Here is a 27,799-nt window from a genome sequence, read left to right as displayed (position 1 = left end):
CTTGGGCACCTTGTTTTCATCTTGAAGGTGTGTTATTATTGCAGAAAGTTCTTTAAAAGCAAAAATCTCTGTCCTGTCCACAGGGAACCCGGAGAAGAATGAGGATACTGGGCTGGTTGAGTTCAGGCTCACAGGAGGGCTGCAGTACATGACCTGGTACCACGCAGTGGGACTGATCTGGATTAGTGAGTTCATCCTGGCCTGTCAGCAGATGACCGTAGCCGGTGCTGTGGTAACCTACTATTTCACAAGGTCTGTATTTTTAGTGGAAAATGTTCTCAAATGCCACTGGTCAATATTTTGTTGTTAAAGGTGCAGCAAGCGATTTCTGAAAAAACGCTGTTGAAAGTGGATCAAACCGAGCAGCACGACACACTTGTAGCCAATCAGCAGTAGGGGGCGTGTCCAATCATGATGGGGGAGGAGAGAGAGTGAGCAAGAGGGAGATTTGAACTGAAGAAAGACTGTAGAAAGAGAGATGGCTGAGAGACATTACAAAAGAGAAAAGCTCAGAGGAATATCACAAGAAGCTTCTTTAGAAGAAGAGCTTTAGAACCCGCATTATTAGAAAAGCTTTCCAGAGCTGGAGAGACTCAAGTGGGAAAGCCTGAAAACAGACGCAGAGGTTGCAACTTAGCCATTAAAACAACAACTATTATTTTGTAATACTATATTGGTTTACATAATTTGAAATTACTTTGAATAATCTGGAGTAAGTCTACAAATGCATTTTTTTTCGACTAATCCTGCATTCATGGTGTTGTTCTTAAAATATCTCACAGCTATAACCTTGAGAGATGAGTTATTTATTTCATATTCATTCAGGGACAAAACCAAACTCCCGGTGACACCCATCCTGTCATCAGTGCTGCGTCTGGTGCGGTATCACCTGGGCACTGTGGCCAAGGGCTCCTTCATCATCACCCTCGTCAAGATCCCACGCCTCATTCTCATGTACATCCACAACCAACTCAAAGGCAAGGTAAGGTCACAGCTCACTTTACGCGTCCTTCATCTAAATTGCAAATCTCTGTTGTTGCAAGAATCTTAACTGACGTCATGCATGTTTATGCTTATAGCAGGCAGTTTTCATTAACACGAGAAAGTGCTTATGTTGTGCTTGGGACGATTACATCAGTGATTAACTAATAGTAAAGCCGGGTGCACACTTTGCGATTTATTATCGTCCTTTACGATTGTTGCTTGTCAGACTGTACGAACATGATCCTCACTGTAAGCCATGTCACACTGTAAGATCTCAGCTGTCATTAATGTCAGACTGTACGACAGTCAAGACGCTTTAAAAACGGACGGAGTTTTACATCATCAATCAATGACGCGTTCGGTGATGTGAGCTACATTACACATGGGATTGAAATGGTTGCTACAAAGAAATCTCAAATGTTAATTTTCTTGAATCTCGAAAAATAAAGACAATTTGACGGTCGTCTTAGGAGAAGCCACACTACTGGACTGTGAGTCAAATCTTCTGACACTGCCAGAATTTCGTCGGAGATAAAATTTGATCGCAATGGTCATTAATCAGCTGACGGTGAACATGTCAAATTAACCATCAAAGACTTTTAGCATAGGATCAGATGATTATTTTAGGATTTGCTAAATTTGTCTCAGACGGCCAAATCGTGGCCAAAATCGCACAGTGTGCACTCGGCTTAAGATGTTGTCTAGGAGTATTATGCTAGTATTAAATACTAAAAATAGTAAAAACACTTTTTTGCATTTTAAGTCCTTTCATGGTAGAGACAGTGTTCTTTCAGTTTTATTATTTATTACATATACTATTGTAGTATTTGTTCATATTATTTTAATTAGATTTTATTTTTATATTTACATTTTTAATTTAATTTGAAAGCAATGGTTTTATGGCTTTATGGTTTTAGCAATTTTGTGTTGTGAGTTTTTTTGTCATTTTTAATTCGTTTTTTTGTTTTTTTTGTTTTAAATATGTATATGTGTTTTTTTTATTATTATTTATTAGTTTTAGTTACTTCAAGTTAAACTAAACAAAAATGAGAAATGTTGCCTTTGCAACTAGCTGAAATAAAATGTGTTTAAAAAAATAGATTTTATAATTTATAATTATATTATATTTATTTTTATATAAATTTATATTTTATAATTTAATATTTTATCATTTAAATATTTCATTTCAGTTAAAGGGATAGTTCACCCAAATATTTAAATTAAGCCACTATTTACTCATCCTGGTGTTGTTTTAATGCTGTATACCCTTTCTTTTTCGGACCACAAAATGAGATTTTTTTTTTTTAAATGTCCTGCTCGCACTCGTCCATATAATGGCACTGAATAGCGCCCAGCATCAAAAAGACACAAAAGTATCACAAAATGACCCTATGTGACACATGCTGTATATTCCAAGTGTTGTGGGGTGTCTGAGTGTTAATTTACTGATAAATCATGCACCATAAAACCACCTTCAGTAAATATGCTCAATTTTGACTTCATGCAGTCTTGAAGAATACTAGTTATATACTGTATATATAGCCTACTGTAGAATGGCTTAAACTGAATTTTGCTTTGGCCTTTAAATCAGACAAATTACTTTTCTTGTCTGAAAATGTTTTTCTAAATACTTACTTTGGTATTTTCTAGTGTTTTGTGTGGGTATCTTGAAGTTAATGCTGCAAGCTATTTATTTCTGTCCTCTCGGGTTCCACTTTGGTGAACTATCATTTACTTGATATATGGCTAGTGATCTTGGGAATATAATGAACTCTAATAGATATCAGCACCAGCTTTATAGAGACAGATTTGGAGCATTAAGGTAGTGGCTGACAAATGTGCAACAGACATGCACTGTGGGTAACATCTGCGCTCGCTCTGATTCTGTTCCATGTTACGCGCCCCACAGGAAAACGCTTGTGCACGCTGCATGCTGAAGGCCTGTATCTGCTGTCTGTGGTGTCTGGAGAAGTGCCTCAACTATCTGAATCAGGTAGGTCACTTAATGGATTACTGCAAATTGAGGTAGAAATTGTCTGTGTGGTGTTTTTAATATGCTTTAAGACAAACCATGTGCAAATCGGTTTGAAATCGTCCCTGTCTCTACGTCACAAACTACCTAACCAATCACTTAAACGTGCTGGCGGGCTTTAGCATATCATTAACTATGATGCAAAGCAGGGGAGTCTCAAGAGAAGTATATTTTTCTGTTGAAATGAAAATCGGGTGAATTATATATATGATGTATATTACGATGTTATGATGAACCATATGCCTTTCTCCACTGACTCTCTGCTGATTGTTAGAAGGCAGCTGTCTGACTCTGAGATGGCAAATTGGAACATGGTTTGTGTAACATTAGCAACACATTATTAGCTGTTTGATAATGTAGTCAAGCCAAAGGCTAATCATACCATTATGTGTCTGACGTTGTAGAGAGCGATACATAAAACGCATTACTATTCTGATATATCGACTTATAGAAGAGCCTGTATAATTCACTCTTCCACTTCTTCTTTTGAATCAGTTTCTGGTTCAAACATATATGGCTGAATTAAACCAGTATTTCCACTTGCCATTGTGCAGCGTTTACTACAGTAAAGTTGACCGAATGGATCTCTGAACTTGTGTGAGTTTGAGGCGGGGACTAATTTGCATATGCATGGTTCCGCATAATGAGGCAAGGGTTTAGAGTTACATTCAAGCTATTGTAAGGCATGGAGAAATTATTTTCACAGAAACATTTCAATATGTAATTTTAGTGATCAAAAATGAGTTTTAAGGGATACATTTATTGACTCCAGGGGGACTTGAAAAGAACTGTGATCTATTAATTCTTGTAATCTGTTTCTAGAATGCTTATGCGGCGACGGCCATAAACAGCACCAGTTTCTGCACCTCGGCCCGTGATGCCTTCATGATCCTGGTGGAAAACGCTCTTAGGGTGGCGACCATCAACACCGTTGGAGATTTCGTTCTCTTCCTGGGCAAGGTGAAAGACAGTATAGTAGTAGTTGAATATTTAAAGAACTATAAATGATGCAAGGTAAACTGTTTCATTCAGTGGTTTGAGGAGTGCCATTTTCAAGTTTGGGGTCAGCAAGATTTTTGAAAAAAAAAAAAGTATTTGTATTTGATCAAAAATACAGTAAAACATGTGTTAAATATGATTACAATTTAACATATATATATATTCCTGTGATAAATTATTCCATTTTCAGCATAATTTCTCTAGTCTTCAGTGTCACATGATCCTTCAGAAATCATTCCAAATTTCCGATATGCTGATTTGGTGCCCAAAAAACAGTTCTTCTTATTATTAATGTTTCATGATTCTTCAATGAATAGAAAGCTCAAAAGAACAGCATTTATTTGAATGCCTTTAAAAAAGTCTTTACTGTCAATTTAATGTATCCTTGCAGAATTAAAGTGTTAATTTCTTTAAAAAAAAAATCTTACTGACCCCAAACCTTTGAATTGTAGTGTATGTCCTACGTCCAGCATAACTCTCATTTCATCTCAAAAAAGTTCACTCATGAAAAGAGTTTTAATAATGAGGCCAGATTTAGTTTTAGGTTATATTTCTAATTCATTTTCAATTTTAAATGATTAAATTGCTGCTAAAAGTTTATTTGTCAACTTTTATGTCCTCAAACAGACATGAACTCAAAGTCACAAGCTTAGAAAATTTAGATCTGCATGAATTCTCATGGTAGTTCAAGCTGGTTATGCTGGATGTGCTGGTGTGGATGGATGTCCAATCCTGCTCCTGGAGGGCCACTGTCCTGCAACGTTCAGCTCCAACCCCAATTAAACACACCTGAACCAGGTAAACAAGGTCTCATTAGGCATACTAGAAACTTCCAGGCAGGTGTGTTGAGGCAAGTTGGACCCTCCAGGACCGAGTTTGGACACCGATGGGCTGGACAGAATGTTACTGGTTAAGCCGTTTCACCATCAATCTGATGAAGCTGGTTTACCAAGAACGCCTTGATGGTTAAGCAACCCATGCTGTAAACCAAAATCTTTCCAGTAGGATTTCTTTCTTGGTTGTTATAGCTGCTAATTGAGCGTTTGGGTACCGTGCAGATCCTGATCGTGTCGTGCACGGCGTTCGCTGGGGTGTTAGCGCTGAACTATCAGAGGGATTACACCGAGTGGGTCCTGCCGCTCATCATCGTGTGTCTGTTCGCGTTCCTGGTGGCACACTGCTTCCTGTCCATCTTCGAGATCGTAGTGGACGTGCTCTTCCTCTGCTTTGCCATCGACACCAAATACAACAATGGCACACCTGGGAGGGAGTTCTACATGGACAAGGCCCTGATGGTGAGTCGACGCTGAAGAAAAGTTGCAGACTATCTGTGCAATCTCTCCGTCTGTCGCCATAAATAGTCTCAGTGTTGAGGGCGCACTTGCCATCTGAGTCACGTTTCTGATTTGTGTTGTAGCTTCGTTCGTTCTTTTGAATGCAGGCTCTCTGCTGGCCTGGATACGTTAATATTTTAAGATTCAGATGGTGTCCCAGATGTTCTCTCTTGGACAACTTTCACCTTTTGTTTTGAAAAGCTGGTTGATTTTGCAAGGAGGAACAAACTCACAGAAGGCTGGTTTCTTGTGCACTCTTATGAAAGCGTTCTCCTTTTCACATAGTCAGCCAAATCGTGTAGCCAACAGCTTTGTGAAATCAAAAGAGAAGGCTTGAGCCTTGAGGTGCTGCACAGAATCACAGCCCTTCAGATATGCAAAGTCACTAACCGTAAAGGTTGTAGCACAGCAACTGACTTTGGAACTGCTTTCCTTCTGAGAGCTTCTTTGGTTAAAGATATGTGTTCAGTCTTTCAATCACTGGCATCAATTCAGAACGGTTTTATTTTTGGCGGGAAAGCTGTTTTCCAACTGCACATTAAGGGACTGTGCCCTAGTCTGCTTGAAAATGGTCTTCTGGTGTAAGAAATGGTTTGAAAACGATCTGACAATTCGTGGAAACGATCTGCTATTGGTTAAGCATCATTTACTTCACAAAATCAACAAGGTAAAGTGGAAATTATGATTTGTTTTACTGGAATTGAAAACAACATTTTCAACAGATTTTCAAAATGATATAAAATAAAAGTAAAAGTATTGTAAATAAAGATTTGAATACATTTTTAGGCATTATTTTGGTCCCATTTGCATTTGGATAATATTTTCATAATAAAAAAGTAGATCTTTTTTTGTAGATCATGCATCCATATGTTTCATAATTAAAATGTAATTCATATTATGCTCAGTGGTGATTCTCATTACTGACATGAAGTAATTTTATTGTATTAAAATACTGTGAGGATTTTTTTTTTTTTTAAATCAGTACAAAAGGCAGAACAACAAATACTGTGTAAATATAATTTATGTGTGTTTGTAGTATTTGTTGTTCTGTATCTATCTATATATCTATATATCTCTCTATCTATCTATCTATCTATCTATCTATCTATCTATCTATCTATCTATCTATCTATCTATCTATCTATCTATATTTAAAATATATAAAAAGAGGACAGTAATGAGAATTTGGGAATTAAAACGTGATTAATTATCATTAGAATGTCTTTATGCTTCTTACATACCGGTAAATCAAACATGAATTCAGGCTGAGAAATCGAACCTAGAGTGAAAAAGCCTTCAGGTGTGCGGGACTGTAGTTTGACTTCTTTCTTTCATCTCCTGCAGGAGTTTGTGGAGAACAGCAGGAGGTCAATGGCGATGGAGGAGCGGGGGCGCAGCAAGCGCGCCCGTCCCAAGGAAGAGGTAGAGTTGACGGAGGTTAAGGCCATGGTGAGTGGTGACGTGGGTGAGGCAGGGGCGGAGTGGCAGGAGCTCCAGGAGTTCCACCTGTACTATCTGCTGCTGTGTGTGCTGGTGGACTGGGCCCTGACGGAGCACAATCTGGTGCTGTGCCTCACACAAGACATGATCATCTTCCTGTCTGTCAGCCTGCCCACCTCCACCCTCTTCTTCCTGGTCACATTGCTCCAGAACACACCCGTGGCTGTTGCTGCATGCTGACTAACGCTTCCTCCCCTCCTATCATTTCATCCATCTTTCTATGCATCGCACTAACAGAGCATGAGCATCTATTTTTCTATCGGTGGATTATTATTTGATTTTTTTTCCCATTCCATTTTTGCCTCTTCTTTTTTTACTGACTGTCTTGAACTCGTATGGCGGCTATAAACTCTACTGATATATCCGTGGCCTTAAAAACACCATGTTGCTCTTCGGAGGAAAGATAATTGAAACTGCCAGGCTGGAAAAACAAGAGGAGGAGGGGAAGGGAAAGACTTTATCTCTCACATTGATGGTCATATTATGATCTATAATATAAAAGGATTCTCCACAGTTCTTAGTTAGCAATTTAGCTGGTGACACTTAACTCTTGGCTGACTGGATAAACCACTGCAAATCGTGAGTTTAAACTATCACAATACTATTGGGTCAGTTTAGTTTGTTTAGTAAGATAATATTGGGACTGACTGTATATGGGTCGTTGACATGAAATGTTAATCCAGGTTCTTTTGTGTGACATGCTATTAAAGATTCTCAAAATCGACTAGTCAATGTGTTGTAGGATGACTAGTTGATGACTTTATGTTTTTCTATTATTATTTGACATGCAGTTTTCCTGACACTAATTGAGAGATGGTACAGAATATTTATTTTAAAGTGCTTTTTTGGATATTACCTTTTGTGTAGTGTGTAATATAACTGTTTAAAAGCTCTGCAAAGTTTTAAAGATCAAAGTTAAAACCGATTCTGAACTGCCTGTAACGAGTCGTCAGTAATTCCAGTTATATTTCCTTCTCGAACTTACGTAGGTTTGAAACAAATTTGCATAATTCCAGCCTATGGCTTTCATTGGCTGCCCGCCGCGAAGCACGTCTACTTTGACCTTCAAACATTGTAGTTTTAGCTGAGACTGGAAGAGTTTGGTGCGTGTTGTCGACATGTTTTCAGCACTGCGAAAGCAAATCCACAAAGGATATCTGACCAATCAGAGAAGAGTAGTCTCTCGGTAAGGCGGGTTTAGAGAAACTGAATCCTTTATCGAACCATTTCACTGTGAGAAATGAGGTGATGCTGCAATGTATATTATGAGAAAATTCTGGGTTTTTTTTACTTGTTTTTTTTTACTTTGGATTCATTGTATTGTAGGAGAACTCCAAAACAAAATTAGGAGCCTATAAAATAGCACTATAGGGGAACTTAAAAAAATACCACTAAAATATCGTTTTTTACTCCACAAGATTATTTAAAGGGATAGTTGGCCCAAAAATGAAAAATGTCTCATGTTGTTCCAAACGTGTTCATCTGACTGGGCAAAAAAAAAAAAAAGTACATTCAAAATGTTCGTTTTTGGGTCAAACATCTTTTTACAGTACATGAACTGCAAGAAAAATATATGTTTCCTTATAAATGTCCTTATTTAACCCTTAACTCTTCGCATTATATTTAACACTAAAAGTTTGCATTATTTGTCAACTACCCATATACTCTCTGTGTTCCTGAAATCTGTTGTTATTAATATTGTTGGTGTGTTTTAGAGGGGAGAATCTGGTTTCAAGACAGCCTTTACCATCCATCATAACACCCTCTCAATAAGCATGGCTTCTCACACCTGCTTTTTGCAATGCTATTTGGCATTCTGCTCCTTGAAAACTGATGAAGTGGACTAACTCCTCCAGATCCAGATCAGATGAATGGTTGTTGGTTTGTTTGGGACTAATGACGTCTTTCTTTCCTGTAGGCTCCCGGGACAAGCTCCGCTTGACCAAAATCAGCCCATGGGACTTTTTAAAGACATTCCAAAATGTTTATTTTTACCAATGTGTAACATGTTTACTATGGTTTCACTCCAGGGAATACAATATTTTAATAAGAAACTGTAAAAAAAAAATGAAATAACAATGTAATGAAGCACTTTATATTGGAGCGCTGCATATTTTAAAAAGCCTGATGCATTTTTCGTAGTGATGTCCTTTTTATAAGACTAAAAAAAACAAACAGTTGCCATCTAGTGAAACACAGTATTAATAATGTCTAGAATCACTGTTTTTATTGTCAATTTTTTCATAACAAAATTTTCTTTGCGTTTATGAGAAACCCACATACTGCAGTGCAGCACTTGTTTTTTTTTTATTTATTTCTTTTAATCCAAATACTGAAGCATCTATGCTTTTTATTTCTTAATTTAAAAAAAAAAAGAAAAAAAAAAAAAGAGAAAATGCTTGGTTGTGTTATTTGACTAAAATAACGTTACCATGCTTGAGAATGAAGTCTGAGGGCCTTTCACTTCTGTGTAAAAAGATTGGTTGGTTGCTTTCCCTCCAATGGTGGTGATTTTTAGTTTGTTTCTGAGTTGTGATAAAACTGGTCAAAAGGTCAATTTTTTCCTGCTGTGTCTGTTAGTACTGGAAGAAACTGGGTTGGGTTTCCTTAAACTGGGAGGAAGATGTTAATGGTTTCTAACTACAATCCACAGTTGCTGTAACTATGAGCATGAGTGACATTTACAACAAAAAGCACATACAAAAACAAATATATTACACAATATGGTGACTTCAGTTCCAGTCAAAAGATGATTTTTTTTAATGTTTTTGAAAAGTCTCTTATGCTCTCCAATGCCACATATATTTGAACAAAAAATACAGTACAACAGTAATATTGTGAAATATTATTACAAGTTTCTGTTTGAATATATTTTAAAATGTAATTTATTCATGTGATGCAAAGCTGAGTTTTCAGCATCATTACTCCAGTCTTCAGTGTCACATGATCCTTCATCATTCCAATATGCTGATTTGATGCTCAAGAAACATTTCTTATTATTATCGTTGTTAAAAACGGTCGTGCTGCTTAATATTTTTGTGGAAATAGAAACATTTTGAAATATTTTAAATGTCTTTACTGTAACTTTGAATCAATTCTTAATATGGATAAGAGACTAATTTCAAAAATATAAAAAAAAAATTGTAATGACTCCAAACTTTTGACCGGTAGTGCACGTAGAAATGGTTTGTTAGCTTAACGGCTAATTCAGAGCAATTCATCCTTCAAAGAAATGCAAGGCTACTCCTGTTTGTAAATCAGCAGTGGGGCTATTCTGGTGCTGTAATGTGGCTTGGACATTGTCTTTGGTTGTTAAAGTAACTTGACCTTGCCTCATTTGACTGAAACTGAGCGCATGAGTATCTATGATGGTGATCCACAGCATAAAGCACTGATCTCTCCTTGGGTGCAATTCCTTATCCAACCTGTATGGCACAATGTTGCCTTTTCTACTTTGGGAGATATGTACTAATGTTAGCTTTTACATAGAACAAGTCATTTCAGTTGTTCTCTTTTGCTTTGCAACCCATGGAGAGTTTGGTCGCTTTAAGCTAGTGAGAGTTCTAGGGCCACCGACTTTCATATCTGCATCAAACTTAAGTCTTCCTACTTGTGTATCTAGAAAGGAATCTTGAGAGGAAAAGTATGTTGAAAGGAAACGTCATTTTATTTTCTGCTAGACAGTGGGAGAGGAGGAGAGTCACACAAAACTTGTATTTTGCCTTAACCAACTGAGTGAATGTCGCCCCCTGCTGGATCACATAGACTCGGAATTGAAACGGTTCATAAGCCTTAAAAAGACCTAGATCTAACCATTCACAGTAATTTAACTAACCCATCGGATGACAGGACGTGGTAGATGTGGCTGAGGATCTGCAGTCTATTGGGTTTTTTTCTAACAAATGTCAGATTTAGCAAAAATGTCTGTGATGTGTGCAGTTTTTGTATGGATGTTTTGAACATGTCATGTTACATATTGATAAATATTGACTGAGGAATAGTTTTTTTTTTCTTTAGTTTTTTTATTCCATGTTTTCGTGTCTTGCATTGGAGGGAAATGTTGTGAATTGTCTTAAAATGAAGAGTTGTTGTTTTTTTGGGAGGGTTCAGAAATGTACTTGTGAGATATTAAGAGCATGAATTAAGAAAAAAAAATCTAGGAGATTTAACATTTGCCACACAAAACTTATGCTGAAAGCATGTTAAATATTGCACTAAGATGGCATTCATTAAACACAGAGATGAATTAAAGATATCTGTAAAACATTTATAGTTCAAATCGTCTTATAGCGCATTCAATATAGAGATGTTTCATAAATGTTTAAAGAATCTTCTCTGTCAACAAAATTGTCTTTTAATTTGCTTGACGTTGCAGTTTCTGGTTTACGCAACCAACCCACTGTTTTATCAGGTAACATTAACTTGATGACTGAACAAGTAGGTTGTGATTAAAGATGAACGGTGGAACTTGCCTTTTAGGGTGAATCTCACAAAAACATCACCCCAAATGAAAAGAAAAAGAAAAAAGAAATGATTTTGCATGAAGAACATTAGAACCATTAAGGTTATTTGTAATTGTGACACTATTTTCATGAGAATTCCGAGGGAAAACGTGCTTAATTTTAATTTCTGTAATGCATCTAGATGTTTTCATTTTAAGACTATGTTTTTTTTTTTATTATTATTATTTTACAATAAACTTTTATTGAAATCAGCACAAGGGCAGGCATATGTGCCCTTATATGAGGTATAAATGCAATTTAGTAAACTTATTCCATTTTATTATTATTTTTATTAATAATGATCTTGACAATTGTGCTTAATTGTCATACAATAATGTCACAATGCAAAAAAATGTTTTGTTTATGCAAAAAAACAAAAAAACAAAAACAGTTTTGTGAGATGCGTCTTTTAATTATTATTATTATTTTTTTGGACTCAAAAATGATTGAACTTAGGGATTTAGGCCAGAAAACTGACCTTACACTGGGCATTTACTGCCTGAGAAAGTTTTTTTTTTATTAGTTTTTTTATGGATACCAGTGTCATAATCACTGGAACAGGATCTTTTTGGCCTCAAACATGGTCTTTGGCTCTCCACTTTATATTGCCAAATGTAAGCAGTGCACAAACTCTGGTTGAAAACCAGTTAGCTTTTGTTTTTGTTCATAGCCTTTTTCTTTCTTTAAATCACAGAAAGCATCTCAGTAACAGCTGTGACATCGCTAGTCCTGTCAGTGTGTATTAGAAAGAGACAGACGAGCTGTGCTTAGAGGCAAGCTAGTAAAACCCATAACCACTGCGCACACACACACACACACACACACACATCAAATGACCTGCATGCTCCTGACAAGGGATTTTTCTAACTCTTTAAAACAATGAGCCATTTTTGTAGGAACGTGAACTGTTTGGCATTAGAATACATGTGACTTAACACTGATAGAACAATAGCTTTATTATGCGACAAGCCACTGTTTTTATTTTTCGAGGTGAGATTGTGAGTCTGTTTCTCCTTTTTATTTTGGGAAACTGTGCTTCTGTTCTTGTCACACGGGGGAATAGGCCGATTCTGTTATCAGATACAGTCATGGATAGGCAATACATCAGTTTACTCTTCTGGTGTGATATTAGCTATTAGCTCTTACCTGCAGTAAAGTTGTTTGTAACATTGAACTAAGTTTTTGTTGATTTGTTTGATTTTTATATTTATGATTTCATATGTATCCTGTTTTTTAAAGTAATAAAATGGGGGAAAAAATGACTGTTTCTTCAGTGTCAGCTGATCAGACAAGACTTTACACTGGGTTTTCACCAAATATACAGACAAACTGGAGTGAAAAACAGTTTTATATTTATTATGTGCATGTTTTCGGGATAATATCATTTTGGTTTGTAAACTATGCGTGAGGCTGATAATATATGCATGCATGTGTTATATACAGTAGCAGCACAGTACAAAATCTTTAAACAAAAAACATAAAAGCTTCAAATTTAAAAACAATTCTTTGCTGAAGGGGTTACATATACGCTACTGTTCAAAAGTTTGGGGTGTTTTAATTAAAGAAGTCTCTTATGCTCAACAAGGCTGCATTTATCTGATCAAAAACCACAGTAAAAAAAAAAGTAATATTGTGAATTATTATTACAATTTATTACAACTATTTCCTATTTATTCCTGTGATGCAAAGCTGAATTTTCAGCATCATTACTCCAGTCACATGATCCTTCAGAAATCATTCTAATATGCTGATTTGATGCTCTAGAAACATTTATTATCAATGTTGAATTCTTCGATTATTTGAGGAATTGAAAAAAACCCCAGCATTTATTTGAATTTTTATTTATTTAAAAAAATGTAACAAAGTAAAACTCTTTACTGTCACTTTTAATCAATTTAATGCATCCTTGCTAAATTAAATTTATTTCTGTAAAATGTTGCCCCGAATCTTCTGAAGAGTGGCATAGATATGCATCTGTGCAAATATGTAGGGCCTGGACATGCCCAATACTGAGGTCAGCTGCTGATTGACTCTTTTGTTCAAGCCATTTGTGCATTGTCATTGTCGCAAAATGAAATTGTCATGATTTACTCACCTTCATGTCATCCTGATAAAAAGCTTTTTGGTTAGTTCCTCATGCAACCTATTATATGACTTTTGAAGACTTGGAATATAGTGCATATAGAGTTTATAGAATAGAGTTTTATGACTACTTGTATAGTGCTTTCTTGGACAGAATCCATCTCCATTCACTTTTACTAAATGGAAATGGCTGATCATATGAGTTTGGAACAAAATGAGGGTGAGTAACTGATGAGTTTTTATGTAGTGTTTCTCATTCAGCATTCAAGGCGTTTGCACGTGCATCAAGAGCTTATGTTTGACTACTCTATACCTCCTCTTCATCTTCACTAGCCAGGGTGTCCAGCTCTTTGTCTTTGCACCGGACGTGTTCAGCTTTGTATGCTTTCTGTAAGTTCTCCAGCTCTCTAATCTCAGCGCGGAGGTGTTCCAGATGCACGGCGCGACGGTTTCGTAGCAGCTTCATGGGCAGTGGGTTCATGTCATTGAAGGCAATGCTTGTCAGCTTTCTGTGGAAAAGGAAGATGAGGTATATCGACATTATAAGAAAACTATACAGTAATGAACTAGCTGATATGTTTATTTCCTGCAGAAACATGTGATTTGGAAAGACTCTCCTAAAGCAAGCTTTTCTTTGTGTTTTTTTAAACTATGCCATCCATGCACTAAAAGCAGGAATGAGCAGGTGCACGGCAGACATGCATAGTATCAGAGGCGCATGTTTAAAATAGCCACGCCACAGAAGCATCTGACCCATATTCTGTTTTCTATTTGTGTTACTGCTGCTCAGACAGATGCAGGCTGCTTTATTTTACTATGACTTATATATCTATATATATATGGTGATGTCTGACTGTGGTGAAAAAAGCTACACTGTCACTGTCTACAATACCAGGAGCTCTTTTGAAATTGAATGGAAGAGAGAAATAAACAGATTATATATATATATATATGCAAAAGTCTTAGGCACATTAGTATTTCACTCAACAATTGTTTTAAGTCAGTAATGTATACATTTAGCTGTAGTGTGTCAGTAGCAAATATCGGTTTACATTTCCAAACATTAATTTTGAAATTAATTGTAATAATCCAGTTTTTTATATGCACAATGAGCCTGACAACAGCAGGTATGATCCTCACGGAGATCTATTGCAATTAATGGAAAAATGTATGTTTGGAAATGTAAACTGATATTTCCTACTGACACATAAAACCATTTTTTGGGGGCGAAAATACTAGCGTGCCTAAGACGTTTGCACAGTACTATGTGTGTGTGTATATAAATAAATATATATATATATATTAAAAACACCAAATGTAATGGTATGTCCTGTGTTAAAATTCATCCTTAAAAGGTGTAACCATGAATACTGTTATATGGTATAGTGTAAGGCTTTATGAATACATACATTTATTGTATAAAGTCTTAATACCTTTAAAATGCATCAACTACAGAAAATATTACTATTCTACACTGTAAAAGAACTTCATTACTCTATATTTACTGTATATACACACTCAGTTTATAGTAATTTCTTCTCTATCCTTCATCTCACCTTCCATCTGCAATGGTGATGGGGAAGATGCGGAGATACTGGTACATTTCGACACTGTCTTGAATCTTTAAGATGTCTTCCTCTCTGTATTTGAAAAGAGCCAGTGCATATCGGAATATCACCTATGAAAAAGATGAATGGGGGATTTAGTCCACAAAACCACAGCAGAATGTTCCGCAGAGTATTCAGAAACATCAAACTATTATTAGTTTGTAATCTGTTCAGTAATTCAAAAGAAACCCAGTACTGATCCATACACTATTTCTAAGAATGCTCTGTCATAGATCCAAGGTACCTTGACTCCCTCATACAGGAAGGTGTCCCATACTTTAAACAGTATGCGGGTAGGCAGACTCTCAACGAACAGCACCAGGAACCATTCAACAGTGATGAGTGATACGTCTACTTTTAGCGCTTCCAGGTGGGCTGTGAGTCGAGGTAGTTTCTCTGCCATGAGGTCCTTTAATACACGCTGGTCAGCCTGGATAGATGAGAAGAAAGATGGAAGAAGTGTGTGAGAGAGACAGTAAAATGAAGACGGGCCATTTTAGAACCATGGGTCATTTTGAGTAATATACATTACTGCTTTGGGGTCAGTTTTTTGTTGTTGTTGAAAGAAAGAAAAAAAAAATTCAGCAAGGATGAATTACATTGACCCTAAAGATTTTTACATCGGTACAAAAAAAATGTAATAAATGCTGTTCTTTTGAACTTTGTTCATTCATGACTCCTGAAAAAAAAAAAAAATTTAAGAATCAGACTGTTTTCAATTGTTTTTTCAACATTGATAATAATTAGAAATGTTTCTTGAGCATCAAATCAGCATATTAGAATCAATGATCTGTAACAGAAGATTGGAGTAATGATGCTGAAAATTCAGCTTGTCATCACAGAAAAAATAAAAATTAAACTTAAAATAGAAAACAGTTGATTCAAATTGCCATAATATTACAGAAAATTACTGGTTTTACATCAAATGCATCAAGTTTTAGGATTAAGTATTGAAGTAAAAGAAGCGTATTTTAAGATTCACAAAGATATTTAAGATTTTCCAAGTTCTCACCTGACAGCCCAGCAGGTCTTTAGTGTAGTAGTTGTGAGGCATGATGTAATCCACAACCACTACCAGACACCAGAAGGCATCTTCCTCATCCTGCAGTACCAGCAGAGCGATGGCCGCCAGTCTGAACACAGTGACATAGATGCTGGTATTTACCTTTCTTTTTGCATAGAGGTGTCATGGTAAACCTACCCCTAATCTGATGAGCCTGTAATGTGCCCTCTTCAGCAAGTTGTTGATCAACAAATGACCACTAGATGTCAGTATATCACATGACATGGTCAGCATGATGTTAGTACTAAATAGCTAGTTGGCACTCAAGTGTTCAGCATGGCAGACAAGACAACAAACATTTTATATGTAGATAGGGGTGTTAAAGAGGTGTACTCAATTATGACATTAAATGTAAAATTAAGCACGTAAAAAAGCCTTTTTTTAATAAATGAATAGACATTTTTAAGTAAATCTGGCACTTTTTGGTTTAGTAACGTGTTATACACAATTCCCCATTTATTACAATTTTTAGTGGCCAATATTCAGCTAAAAAGTTATAGTGATTACTGCAACAATCAAAGCCATTTCTCTCTTTATCATGTCTATTGTGGCTCTGCACCAATTACCAGTTGTCGCTTGGATTGTGATTACCTGTTGAGTCCCTGCACGTAGCCGATGGTGGGGTTTTGCCATGAGAACGCTTGCAGAACTCTCTCCAGCTTCTGAATCAAGGGGCTCGAAGGAGGGGAAAAGTATTGATTGGTGGTCAACGTTCGTTCCAGGTCCAGCTGGATCTGTCTGGGCACCAGGTGAGGTGAGGTTCTGCTCTTCTCGCACAGCTCCTGATAGCGGTCGGGATGACGCTCTCTTAACGTCTTGGTTCTAGTCTGTATCATAAAACGCCAAACCCTCACGCGGTACTCGCGTGGCAAGCCTGTCCGGAGTAGACCCTTCAGTTCTGTTGATGAAGAGAGTTCAGCTTCAGGAAGTCCGAACAGGAGCTGAGCGCAACGAGCCAACAGCGGCCCATCGCATTCCTCGTTATTCAGCAGGTTTTGGGATCGGATCTCCAGGGCCTGGATCTTAGCAAGGAGCTTCAGGTCCTCAGCTTTGTAGTCTACTGCGATCCTAAATCCATATTCATCGTACTCACTGTAGAATGTTGGGAATTGTGAATTTTTTTTTCCAACAGAACAGTTTGCCATATAAATGTTTGTCAAAGTCCTATGACTATGCACGTTATTTAATTGAAGCTCCATATCTTCTTCTACTTTCTTTTAGCAGGGGCCTTATCTAAGCAACAACTGAGCTATTTCTTTCTAAATCTCAGTATGTCTATGAACCTGAGTCATTTATTTCCATCCAAGTCTGGAATGGTTTACTATTCCAAGTGTGAATGAGAATTGAGAGCTCCAAAGAAGATATGAACAGGTGAACTGATGGGACTGTGTGTACCTGATGGGGTTTACTTTGATGGCTGCTTTCAGGTCTGCCTGAACTGCATCTTTAAGCACCTTCTTGATTGCTTCCCTCAGCTCCGGATTCAATTCCTCACTCTCCTGGAGTTTCTGGAGGATTCCCAAATATCTGCTTTCCATCTGACAGTTATTGGCCTCTAAAACAGCACACTGACACACACATAGTAAAGCTATAGTGAATCTGGTTTCAAACTCTTTTTTAGTGACATTTACCAAACAATCATGCCATAAGATTCATTTTCTAAAAATGGAATTTCCTTTAAAGTTGTATAAGCACACTCAAACTTTCAAAACTCAAATCTTGAAAGTTCATAAAGACCTGTTCAGTGTTCAGATGAAGAGGTTAGCCAAGCAGAACAAAGTGTAAAGACGTCTTTAAAGCACAGCAGCAAGAAAATATGGCTGTTTTGGTGCAAGAAAACTTGACAGAAAAAAATTCACCTTTACTATCAGACTTTGCTCCTGTTCTGAACTTTTTCTCCAAAGAGTCGTCAGCTGGTAGATCTCAGAGTTTAGGTACTGGTTCTGGGTTTTATATGCTTTCAAATCATCCTGAAATAGAGATATGATCATGATTGTGTTTACAGTAGAGCTGTAATCATGCTTGGCACAGCCATTTCAGAATCGGACAAACTATTCATGAACAATGCTTTCAGAAATCATTCTAATATGTTTCTTTGATGAGTATAAAGTAAAAAACAAAAAAAAACAAAAAAAAATTGTATCAATGTCAAAGTCACTTTTGATCAACTGAATGCATCCTTGATGAATAAAAGTATTAATTTCTTCAAAAAGAAAAATAATCTTACCGACCTCAAAATTTTGAATGGTAGTCATGATTGCAAATCATAATGGCGAAAATAATTCTGCTTAATATTTTTGTGAAAACCATAATACATTTTTTTTTTCAAGAATATTTTGATTAATAGAAAGATCAAAATAGAAAACTTTCGTTACATTGTAAATGTCTTAACTGTCACTTATATATGTGTGTAAATGAAAAAAAAAATCATATATCATCTATACAGTAAATATATTAAAAAGTTTATTTTCTCACTTTCAAATGCACATTCTCCAGTGTTAGCTGTTTGAAGGTCTCAGTTTCCAGCCCATTTGTGCAATGCTGGTCTCCCCCACAGGCTGCTAACTTCTCAGATAGCTTCAGTATCACTTCCTGTTTGGCCTGGTTCTTGTGCATCAGGAGCTGGACACTCTCTTGGAGTTCAGCGATATGAGAGTCCCTCTGGTTCAGATCCCTCCGTAGGATCTCGTTCTCCTGCTGCAGGGACTCCACATGGTTTCTCAGTTCGGCTGCACGCCGTTCACCGTGTCTCAGGAGCTCCAAGCGCTCCTGCTCTCCCTCCGCAGCTAGAAACTGAGCACAGGTTCGTTTCTCCAGCTGAGCATCTTCCAGCACTTTATGTAACAGCAACACCAACTCCTGACAAATGATACATATGCAGCTTTTAGTAGATTATAGAGTAATAAATAATCCAGCAGGAAGATGAAGGTGAAGTGGTGGTTAATGTCCTCACTTTACCTTCTGTGCTTTGACCTCTTCAGCCAGGGAAAGTTTTTCATGTTGAAGTTGAGATCTGTCTAGTTCTAGAGGTTGGAACTTTTCTTTGCAACTCTTCCTGGATTGTGACACTGTGGATAGACGATTTTTTTGCAGGTCCACACACCTGGCATTAGAAGGGGATTCTGGGGTTTGAGAAGATCCGGGTGTGGGAACTGATAAAGCTGAGGAGGAAGGTGATCATTCATGAGCATTTACATTTAAATCAATTGTTTATTATTTTTTTTCTGGTGAGAAAGTAGTAGCGCTTACTGTGTGTCTTAGATGAGGGAGTTTTTTGGGTGTCATTTGGGTCGTCAATATGGAAAACACTTTGTCTAATTTCCTGTGACTGCCGGTTACGGAAACTGTGCATTGTGTTCCTGTTTATCAAACACAGAGACACCTCTGAAGAAATGACTCACAATAACAACTACTTTTTTTGAAGAAAAAGGCCAGTGTAAACATTGCAACATGAAGCTAAGCGTTTTGTGGATGGCTGCCAGGGCATTGTTATGTGGTTGCTAAAGTTTTCTAAGTGGTTACAAGGATGTTATTAGGTAGTTTTTAGGGTGCTCTGGGTGGTTGTTTACTGGATCAAATTAACAGAACCCACTCAAGTATCTAGATACAGCTTGGTCCCTCCAATTTCAGTCTGAAGGGTTTCATTGCCAATTTAAATCAACCATCCAGTGACATTTGTGAGTCAAACTTAAAAAAACTTAACTTAAAAAAAGTAAAAGCAAAAACCTCATGATTTGGATCATGTCCATAGCACAGTTGGTGCAGGACAAGTTGTACTGAAGTTTAATACTTAGTATTGATATTGAAACTTACAAATCATAAGTATGAGCAATAGCAAAAGTTTGCCTTAGAATTTATTCAGATTCATTTATTAACTCCATATATACTCCTTTGTGGGTATATTATGTAATCAATTGAATGATTTTTGACATTTCAGATGATGATGAAACAGTGTTTGTCATGATGTGTTTTATTCAGACATAGAAGCAACTTACCACATCCTTATTGAGACAGACGTGAAACTACAATTACTTCCTAATCTCATATTAGATAGACTATACGTTGCAATGCCTACATAATTCAGCCACCAAAAAAGCAGAGGTGGACAAAGCACACAACTTCCTTAATTGAGGGAAAGTACAGATACTATTGGTCAAATATTACTCCGTTACAAGTAAAAGTTGTAAAGACCGATTTTTACTTAAGTAAAAGTGCAGAAGTGCTTGTTTATAAAAGTACTTAAGTATCAAAAGTATATAAAAGTAAATGTCAATGCATTGTTTTATTATTGTTGCACTGTTGTATGTAATACTTACAGTACCTTATGCCTCTGAATCTATGCCTGCATACCTACCCTCATATCAATATCATATGTATTTCTAGAACACAGTTCCAGTAGTGGGATTGAATATGAGATTGAATAAGTGCACTCAATAAAGTCCACAATGGTTTCGGACACCCAAATGGCTGTTCCCTCAAAAAGTCCCCAATTTAAAGTTTTTTGGCTTTTAGAATGAATATGTTAGCCTTACTGTTATCTATAAAGCTAGTCCAAAACAATGACAAAACCCAACGCTGAAAATGAAAATCAGGTTCTGACGTCAACCCGACATTCATTTCCAACCAAAACGCAACTCCCACAACCAAAATCATCCCCTGACTGACGTTACTACTTTCTACTCAAGGACCTTGACAGAATTGTAGTGGAGTAAAAAGTACGATATTTGTCTTTCAAATGTAGTGAAGTTAAAGTAAAAAGTTTCCAGAAAAAATAATCCTCAAGTAAAGTACAGATACTCAAAAAGTGTACTTAAGTAGTACTCAAGTAAATGTACTTTGTTACTGTCCACTCTCATACATATAAAATGTCAGGAAGTGTATGTGTGTGTGACAGAGTAATGATAACTTCCCTAAAATAATAATTCTTGAGAAATTTAGATAACACCGTTTTCTTGGAAGATGCTGACGCAGATTTTCAGTGTGATGTACTTTTCATTTTACCCTAAAAATATGCCATGATGCCAGTGTCCAATTTGTGAATTTTTTAGAACAGACAGAGAAAACATAATAAGTACATGTACTCACTGCAGCTCAATTAGCGGATGTTTGATTGACATATTGAGGGGGTTGTTTAATCCTGGTGCGGGCAGACTGGCAGCTTCTTCACCCACCAGGCCAGAAGGAGTCTTCACCATGGGCAAGAAGTTAGCTGTGTAAAAGAAAGTAGAAAGTATGTTCAACAAACCCATTGTGTTAAATACATCTGATAGTCCAGTATAACAAGATGCTTTCAGATAATGAAACTTGTTTCTTATTAGTTTTGTAAGAAATTATTATAATTTTTTTCGAAAGAAGTCTCATGCTGCATTTATTTGATCAAAAACAGTAATTTTGTGAAATATTATTACAATTTAAAACAATTGTTTCCTATTTAAATTATTTGAAAATGTAATTTATTTCTGTTATGCAAAACTGAATTTTCAGCATCATTACTCCAGTCTTCAGTGCCACATGATCCTTCAGAAATCATTCTAATATGCTGATTTGCTGCTTAAAACATTTCTTGTTATTACCAACTGTTGAAAATAGTTGTGCTGCTTAAAGGAACACGCCGACTTTTGGGGACTTTAGCTTATTCACCGTATCCCCCAGAGTTAGATAAGATAAATAGGAAAATGTTGGCGTTATTTTGTCACTTATTGGGAGTAGTATGCTAGCTGGAGCCATTTACCTCCAGTCTTTGTGCTAAGCTAGGCTAGCGGTGGGTGCGTCAGACAGAGTTACGGCACGCACAGAGATGAAAATGGTATGTATGGTCTTATCTAAATCTGGGGGATACAGTGAATAAGCTAATCTCCCCAAAAGTCGGCATGTTCCTTTAATATCTTTATGGAAACTGTGATGTTCTGCTCTTTCTTGCTCCACCTAGTTCTTTTCTAATGACGCAACCACACATTGTTGTGCGTTTAACGCAGGGTGAGGTACATGTCTCAGCATGCCTGAAATTCCTAATAATAAAAGAAGTGCTGTTTAAAAGATCCATATGCTAACCATAGCTAGCACAGAGTGAAATAAACAAATATTATTTTAGTCTCTGAGAATACTTTTAGGTTATATTTGGCTGGTGGTGCAATATTTTGGATTTTCTACTGATTCAGCTGCTCAGACATACAATTCCTCATTTCCTGCATTTGACTCTGATCCCACAGCTGTTTCCTAATGCCTGGATTTCAGAGCTTGAGGTTGGAAGGGGGTGTCTGTGTAAAAGGAATGAAAGTGCTTTTATCGCAATGACAAGCCCAACCCTACTTGTATTCCTGGAAATGATGCATTTAAGCATTGTAAATTAGAAGAGATGGGGATAAGAAGAGAAGAGAGCAATTTGCAATATTAATAAGTCATATACTGTAGCAGTAACACGCAATTTTCTATCAAATTACTGCTGCCACACTTCTACTGTAAATCCCAAAAGTTTTCTGTGCCTCATAAATCTGTTTAAATTAAATGTCAGACTATAACATATAACATATTTTTTGATTAATTTAAATGTTAGTACATAGGAGTTAACTTTTATTTTTATACTTTCATTTTCATTTTAATTGTAACTTTAGTATATTTTGTTATGTGCTTCTGTCATTTATTATTTCATTATTTTATATATTAATATTTACATATTAATTTATTAATTATTTTTCTTTATATTTTCTTTGATTTATTCTTTATATTTTATATATTAATTTACATTTTATTCTATTTCTGCCTTATTTCAATAAATGCTAATGAAATCGTTTCAGTTAAAAATAACAACACTCCAGCAAATATGCCAAAAAGCTAATTTGCATGTGCAAAAGTTTGTCACAGGGGTTTTCACACAGCTCTATATTTTTGTAACTCAAGATGTACTAACGTTTCTGGTAATACTTTATAATAAGTATATATACTTCTATATTTGTGTCATGAATTACTGATCTGTGAAAGCATAGAAATTGAAAAGGTTTCTCTCACAGATGAGAGTGGATAATGGCTTTTTGCTCAGTCATTTAAGTGTCTCCTCTTAGGTTAAGTGCACATGGAAACTGAGCTCAGCATTCATTTTGTGTTCAGTTCACTTCAAACCCCAGATTGTTAGCTAAGTGCCATGCAGCCCTGATATTCACTGCAGTGCAAACCAGAGTAAGTTGCATAGCTGTCCTGCGACATAGGGAATAAGATGGATATCAACATCCATCCCACCATTTTCCAGAATTACTAAACGTTTAAAACTTGCAGATGATTAACATTTTCTTTCCTGTCGCACCCTCCTGCTGTGACAGATAACAGAATGAGTAGATCTGATAGACATAGCTGACATGCACAAACATAATTGCAGACTGTATGAGTCCTGGTTAGCATTCTACAAATAAGCCCCTTGGGCTAATGATGACTAAACTAAAACAATGCAACCAGCTGAGTAACGTGCTATCTGATTGGTCGCTCTCAGCTGCTCCCCTTGCGCTAATCTTGTGCTTTCCTCCCTCTATACTTGGCGTTTCCTTTCTCTGTCTCTGGACTGTGCTCATGCTCAGAGCCTATGGTTTAGTAACATTGTATAGAAACAATTGGGATGTTATCTTGAACACCAAATGTAGGTAGCATTTAGTAACATATAATAGACTCAGATTATCATCTGACTGAAGGATTTATAATAGTTTGAAGGTGAAGAAACTCCTCTGTCAATAAAAAAAACATTATTTTGATGCACAGATTCCAAGCATTCTGTTCTGACTGGGCTGATCTTTCACTTTCTATTAACTTAGTATCACATGACTGGCCAAACTAGACTTTCCTTTGAAAAACTAAGTAAATTCCCCCTCAGATCATATTTCATAAACAGTGTAATTTCCAAGGTGCAGTAACTATTTAAATGTAACTTTTTTAAAATAAATGAGGAATGCTAGGTTTCGTATTGTCTTCCTCTTACCAGGGCAGTTTGCTGATGGAGTGCTTTCCACAGTTAGGTTGTCTGGTCTTGGCATGGACTGATGTTCAACATGCTGCTCCCTGAAAAGGGCACGTTTCAACTGCAGCTGTTGCAACCAGTACATCTGGGTATCCCTGTTAGCTGCCTGAAAACAGAATGATGTTTGAAGACACACCGTTTGGGCCGGTTGCATAACCCTCTAAGACTAGTCTTTACAAATTACAAGTTTTCTTTAAGACTGTTCATAGCTTTTTAAAATCAGTTAAACGTAGATTAGCCTAATTTGATACCGAAAACCAAGACTAACTGCTAGTGGCTCACACTAGAACTTAAGACACTGACATAAAACATAATGGCTGTGTTTATGCAACCGGTCACTGTTTAGAGGAAGTTTTCTAAAGCATTGTTGTCTTACTCAAGATGCTCATCCGTTATTCCTCCACACTTAACCCCAATGTTAAATAATCAAATGAGGAGGAGAGACCCTTTATGGAAGTACCACATTATTTAATATTCCGGCAGGCCATATTTTAAAGGATCAGTCCGCCCAAGTAGCAGTGCTTCGCCTTCTGAGAATATAGTTCCTAGTATGTATACGGTTAGACGATGGCTGTGTCTCATCATGTGACCTTGTTATTTGTACACGCTGTGACTATACAAATCACAACATGTAAATAGGAAAATGTTGGCATTATTTTGTCACTTATTGGGAGCAGTATGCTAGCTGGAGCCGTTTACCTCCAGTCTTTGTGCTAAGCTAGGCTAGCGGTGGGTGCGTCAGACAGAGTTACGGCACGCACGGAGATGAGAAGGGTATGTATGGACTTATCTAACTCTGGGGGATACGGTGAATAAGCTAAAGTCCGAAAAAGTCGGCGTGTTCCTTTAAACATTTAAAAGATAAAATTCTGTTCAGAAGAACACACTTTATCAAGATATGTACAGCAAGCAGCCTTTTCTCTCTGACGTAGTTTCAGCACGATTGATACTCAAGAATGTGATGTGTAAGGACTGTCTGACTCTACTGATAACAACAAGCTTTTTGGAGACAAGAAAAAAAGATAGAAACAGAAAGAAAGAAGAAAAATAATAATAAGTAAGGCTTTATATTCATCCCTCATTTGTATGCCTGAAGCTTGTTATTTGAACAGCAACTGACCTTTAGAATCTCCAATGTTTTAAATCATGAACTGTCATTAGACAATGGTTTCACTTTTGTTTGTTTTCTTTCATTTTAGTCCAATAGATGTTTTATGAATATTCCCAGGTCCTTAACCTAATAACATTTCATATTTAACAGAAGATAGAACAAATGAAAGGCATTGACATTTATTCATTATTTTCACAACCACATATTCCCTCCAATTTCATATTATTTTCCCCCCTGTTTAGTTGCCATGTTCTTCTCATTGATTTGGTCTCAATTACCATCCCATCCCAAGCAGCTCATCCCCCTTTTTTTGCTTAAAAAAAAAAATCACAGTTTATGGAAGCCTGTTATTTCAAACCAAACCATGTGATAACATTACCTTGAGAATGAAAGTGCGCTCTGGTGTCTGTATATGAAAGGTTCCCTCCTCTCCCTGCAACGGGTAACTGAACGTGGCCCGAGACAGATCCGCCTTACCCAGAGGATTGATATCCTGTGCCATGCGGTAGTAAAACAGCTGACAGCTCTTCTCCTCGTAGGCAAACCAGCGGGACTTCCAGGTTTTGAGAGGTCCACCCTGCTTGTTGAGGTAGCCACATAGTTTACTGCCGGACTGAACGGGTGCCCTGAAGGTGGCAGAGGTCCCATCAGGCTGAGCAGCATGGATATTGGTGTCCTCTTTAGCCTGTGCCCCATCTGACCAACCCAAACTCTGCTGTTGGTTCTCCTCAGTTCTGGTTCTGACACACTCATCCACAGGAGATACGTACATGTCTGGTGGTGGAGGTAGAGTGCTGGAGCTTTCCTTGCTCTCCATCTGCTTATCTCAACAAAGAGAATCAGTGACATCAGACAAAATGTTGTCCAAGTAATTCAATTATGTCCATCAGCATAGCCACACCAGAAGAATATGATCAAATAGAGCTTCGGTAAAATATATGCATACTATTTTAATACACTAAACCAGGGGTAGGCAAGTTTGGTCCTAGAGAGCCTTAGTGATCCTGAAGAAGACATTGTTCGACTTGTTCAGGTGTGTCTCTGCAAGACAGCGGCTCTCTAGGGCCGAACTTGCCTACCCCTAAAGAGTAAGATGTCCGCTTAGGAACAATGTGCATTAAGTGCATTTACTATTAAATTAAACATATTTAGAAGTTTAGCATGTGCTGGATGTTAATATATCAGCCTATATTTTATTAAGGGAAATAAATAGAAACGTGCTAATTTAGTACTAATAGCACAAAATGTAAAATTATTATTTTATTATTATTATTATTATATCTTACCCCACTGTTGTCATTTATAGATTCGTATTAATATATACTTATATATATATATATATATATATATATATATATTATATATATATATATATATATATAAAGAGTTTTTCACATATGCATAGCCTATGTTTAATTGCCAACATTATCATTGAAGATGTCATAATAGCAACACAAATTGAAGTTAATTCACTTACCTTAGTCTATAGTCTATAAGTTTTAATTAATTTCATGTACACAAGCATGGAATTTATTAATAACAACCCCATTAATTACAAAATCTTCTTACTTCAAAATAAAAACAATATGTTTCTCCATAAATCTAAAAACATGAATGTGTTCATCCCTATTAGGCTAATACATAGACACAAAAAACGTTGATATTCAACATAATGCAATGTCACAGATGCACAGATTTTTTTTTTTGAGCAATTAACCGTAAAACTGTTTAGACTGAGAAAATCTTACAAATTTTTCTATGTAGGCTATGGTCAAGGGAAAATATTAATGCGAGGAGGTCATCTTGGGACATCTTACCCCATCTTATCCTACTTCGAAATAATAATACATTTTTAAAAAGCAAGGAGAATTAATCGTCATACAAAATACCATTTTCAAACGAATTGCACAATATGCTAGGCTAACTCATTTCAGTTTCAACCTAAACAGATTTCACAATTAAATATTACCAGCATTTATATACAACTCTAGGTAATTATTTAAAGTAAACTGTATTAATAATTTATTAACAAACATTATGCTTCATATCATTAAACCATACATTCATATAGAAAATATAGGTTCAAATTGCAAGCTGCATGACATTTCAAATAATTTTAATGTACATTAATAGACTGTTAAACATTATACAATGTATGTTAATGTTATTAATGAAACAATACATAAAAATGGTAACCCAGTCTTATCTTAGTCAACACCTTAAGTAACTTAGTTACACGCGCGCATGGTTCGCGCTGTCATTTGGAATAAATAAACTGAAACAAAACACACACTAACATAACCCAACATTTAATAATAATCACATACCTTGTCTTTAAAAAGCTTAAAGGTTCTTTAGTCCATGTGTTTGTCCAGGGCGCGTCTATATGGCACTATAAACAACTCGCACACTGCAACACTTCCTTCGTGAATGATTCATATTTCTCGAAGAGAGTCCCTGTCTCCCAGCATGAAGGAAATCAGGAAATGTCACACATCAGAATGATGTAAATGTGGGTCGTATTGCGGACGTTAGGCAGGCGTGTCGTGAGGCAATAGGCATCGCCTTCATACACTGATTCGAAGC

General features: G+C 36.5%; 2 protein-coding genes across 9 annotated transcripts in view; one reads left to right on the top strand and one right to left on the bottom strand.

Moving 5' to 3' along the window:
* The window catches only part of slc44a1b (solute carrier family 44 member 1b), a 26,118-nt gene extending 14,759 nt beyond the window's left edge, over positions 1-11,359 (top strand). For 2 of the 6 annotated variants that reach the window (XM_079893593.1, XM_079893595.1), the window contains exons 10-16: positions 84-252; positions 826-982; positions 2,894-2,977; positions 3,839-3,976; positions 5,074-5,310; positions 6,694-6,798; positions 8,768-11,359. In XM_079893593.1, coding sequence (XP_079749719.1) covers positions 84-252; positions 826-982; positions 2,894-2,977; positions 3,839-3,976; positions 5,074-5,310; positions 6,694-6,798; positions 8,768-8,791 — 914 coding nt within the window. In that variant the 3' untranslated portion in view covers positions 8,792-11,359. Of the gene's footprint in view, positions 1-83; positions 253-825; positions 983-2,893; positions 2,978-3,838; positions 3,977-5,073; positions 5,311-6,693; positions 7,056-8,767 lie in introns of those variants that run through there. The other 4 variants (XM_079893594.1, XM_079893596.1, XM_079893591.1 and 1 more) reach the window with 2 other exon arrangements.
* Positions 7,163-27,799, bottom strand: tbc1d2 (TBC1 domain family, member 2; the record flags this gene model as incomplete). Of its 3 annotated transcripts, XM_079893588.1 has the most annotated exons (15): positions 27,541-27,663; positions 25,593-26,033; positions 24,064-24,208; positions 21,189-21,312; positions 19,353-19,462; positions 19,062-19,264; positions 18,579-18,962; positions 17,963-18,073; positions 17,499-17,671; positions 16,695-17,195; positions 16,053-16,173; positions 15,285-15,470; positions 14,990-15,111; positions 13,747-13,942; positions 7,163-7,270 (listed from the first exon to the last, which is right to left on the bottom strand). In XM_079893588.1, the coding sequence occupies exons 2-15, from the start codon at positions 26,028-26,030 to the stop codon at positions 7,163-7,165; spliced, it is 2,922 nt and encodes a 973-aa protein (XP_079749714.1). In that variant the 5' UTR covers positions 26,031-26,033; positions 27,541-27,663. The 3 variants fall into 3 exon arrangements, with proteins under 3 accessions (XP_079749714.1, XP_079749716.1, XP_079749715.1); XM_079893590.1 differs by lacking the exon at positions 7,163-7,270 and having other exon boundaries at positions 13,378-13,942; positions 25,593-26,030; positions 27,541-27,799; XM_079893589.1 differs by lacking the exon at positions 7,163-7,270 and having other exon boundaries at positions 13,378-13,942; positions 27,541-27,678.

Source organism: Squalius cephalus, assembly GCF_949319135.1.
Source record: "Squalius cephalus genome assembly, chromosome: 14".
Taxonomy (NCBI): Eukaryota; Metazoa; Chordata; class Actinopteri; order Cypriniformes; family Leuciscidae; genus Squalius; species Squalius cephalus.
This window is presented reverse-complemented; position numbering and strand designations above follow the sequence as displayed.